The following is a 2,154-nucleotide window of genomic DNA, read 5'->3' as shown; positions in this document are numbered from 1 at the left end:
AATGCCAACAGGGTGCTCAGGGTGCTCAGCACCTGAGTCAGACTGAACTCCTCAGGGCAGAGGTTTGTCTCTTCTAGGGGAGGGGAAGGGACATCCACTGCACCTCATGCAACAAGGGTCCAGGTCATTGCTGAAGCTGCTGTGGCAATAATGATAAATGAGCTTTATCATCATTGATAAATGAGATTTGCCTCCTGAGATTCATTCTTTTCTTTCTCTGTCATCACATATGAGCAGTAGTGTCATGGTCTAGGGTCAGGGCTGTCCCCAGACCTATAACAGACACTCTCTGTTAACCTCTCTCCCTTCCCAAAGGGGAAGAGAAAGGGAATAAGGGAGAGAGACTTATAGGTTAGAAAAGTAAAACAGTTTTCATGAAAATAATCATAATAAAATGGAATATATACAAATACATGCAAAACCAACATCAAACCCAGCCCTCCCCTGATGGCATTGATGCTGTGGAGCAGGCCCTGGGGAAAGTCCCAGACAGGACTCGGCAGCAATTGGGAATCAGAAACAGGAGCTGGATTCTAGAAGTGGATTCAGGAGCGCACGGATTGGGATCAAAGGCAGAATGGACAGGGTCCTCCTCGGGCACCAGCCACTGCAGAAGAGCTTGACTCATGACCCCTCAGCTTATACTGAACATGGCAGGTATGGGGTGAAACACCTCGTTGCTCAGTTTAGGGTCACCTATCCTGGGTGCTCCTCCCTGAAGGTGCCACCTTCTTTCTGCACCCCTCAGGGTGGGACACAAGATTTACCTTGGTCTGCAGGGCAGTCCTTGATGGTAACTCTAAGCATGGAGTGCTCTCACTGCCAGAAGCAGGGACTGTCTGTGAAAATCCACTGTTAACTTCAGAAAGTGCAGCTCGTTAGATAGGACTTAGCTGAAAAGTAAAATCACTGAACAGAATTAGTTCTGCTCTAACCCAAACCAGGACAAGGATCTTAAGGAAAACACCACTCCCATTGATGGGAAAAATCAGGCCTGCAAACAGGTAAACTGTAGTTCAGTCCAGTAGTTTTAGGTTAGGTATTGATTTCTGTTGGCTTTCATCTGATTTTTTCTGTATTTTAGCAAGAGGCTGGTGGTGGTCTGGCTGCCAGGTGGCAGCAGAGCTCTTCTGTGGCACCTGCGGGTGGCAGGGACAGATCTCACTGCCCGGGGTTAATGCCAAGAGCCCCCTTACCCTTCTATTCTGTGGAGTTTTGTTGCTGATGGGCTAGGATGAATTAATGTGGTCTCGCTGCTGCCCTCACATGCCCCAGACCAGTGCTCCCAGCTTCTTCCCAGGAAGGAGCTATGGTACTTCTCCAAGAGTTTTCCTTGGACCACAGCAAGGCTCTTCTCATCCACACGCTTCACTTCTAGCAGTTCTGAAGGGGGTTGTGCGGTTGGATCTTTAGCTTCTTGGGACAGAGGAGTTTAATAAAAGCTCTTCTGAAGCTGTAGTGGCAGAGTGGGTATAGGACAGGGGTGACAGCTGAGTTGACCCACAGCAGCCAGAAGGAAGTCTCGTACCAGTAGTCAGAGATGCAGTGGCCGTGGCAGCCAGCACGGATGATCATCAGGAGTGTGTATGGTGCCCAGCAAATCCCAAAAATGCCCACGATGATTGCCAGTGATTTAGCCACTTTCTTGTCTCTAGAGAGCCTGAAGCGTTGAGTCATGCTCTGGGATGCTGTCTTCATCTGTTTCTCTAAGGACTGTGTGGATGCTGCATTTTTACAGCTCTTTTTGTTGCAACACTTGTGTTTCCCAGAGCTCTCGGAGCTTGTTGACAGCAGATCTTTGGCACCCAGGCTGGCAGTGGAGGCCGCTGCTTGAGCTTTGCTCTTAGAGAGGTCGAGGGTTTCAGCTGGCTCCTTCTGCTTCCACTTACAGCATTTCAAAGAAAGCTTTGCTTCTGGGCTTGTTTCCATCTCTTCAGTCAAGGGCTGGTTGTGCACTTCGTGGAAAACATCCAGGCGCATCTTGGTGCGCTTCTGTATGTTCAGGTAGATGCTCAGGTTAAAGAACATCACACTGATGAAAGGGGTGAAAAACTCCAGCGTAGAGGCTGTCATGAGGAAATACCAGTTGTAGAAAAACTCGGCGTAGCATTCCCCAGTGGGTATGATGCTCTGGCCTGATATGTACTCCCAGCT

General features: G+C 49.1%; 1 protein-coding gene across 1 annotated transcript in view; it reads right to left on the bottom strand.

The window, feature by feature from the left end:
- Window positions 1-1,374: 1,374 nt before the first annotated feature.
- LOC103774849 (histamine H3 receptor-like) overlaps window positions 1,375-2,154 on the bottom strand; it is a 2,128-nt gene continuing 1,348 nt past the window's right edge. Inside the window, 1 exon segment of the mRNA XM_008942280.1 lies at window positions 1,375-2,154. This exon segment is cut by the window's right edge and continues 30 nt beyond it. Within this exon segment, the coding sequence (XP_008940528.1) occupies window positions 1,375-2,154 (780 nt within the window).

The sequence above is a fragment of the Merops nubicus genome, unplaced genomic scaffold (assembly GCF_000691845.1).
Source record: "Merops nubicus isolate BGI_N331 unplaced genomic scaffold, ASM69184v1 scaffold17996, whole genome shotgun sequence".
In the NCBI taxonomy this organism is placed as follows: Eukaryota; Metazoa; Chordata; class Aves; order Coraciiformes; family Meropidae; genus Merops; species Merops nubicus.
Note: the sequence above shows the minus strand (reverse complement) of the source record. Positions and strands in the feature narration are given on the sequence as shown.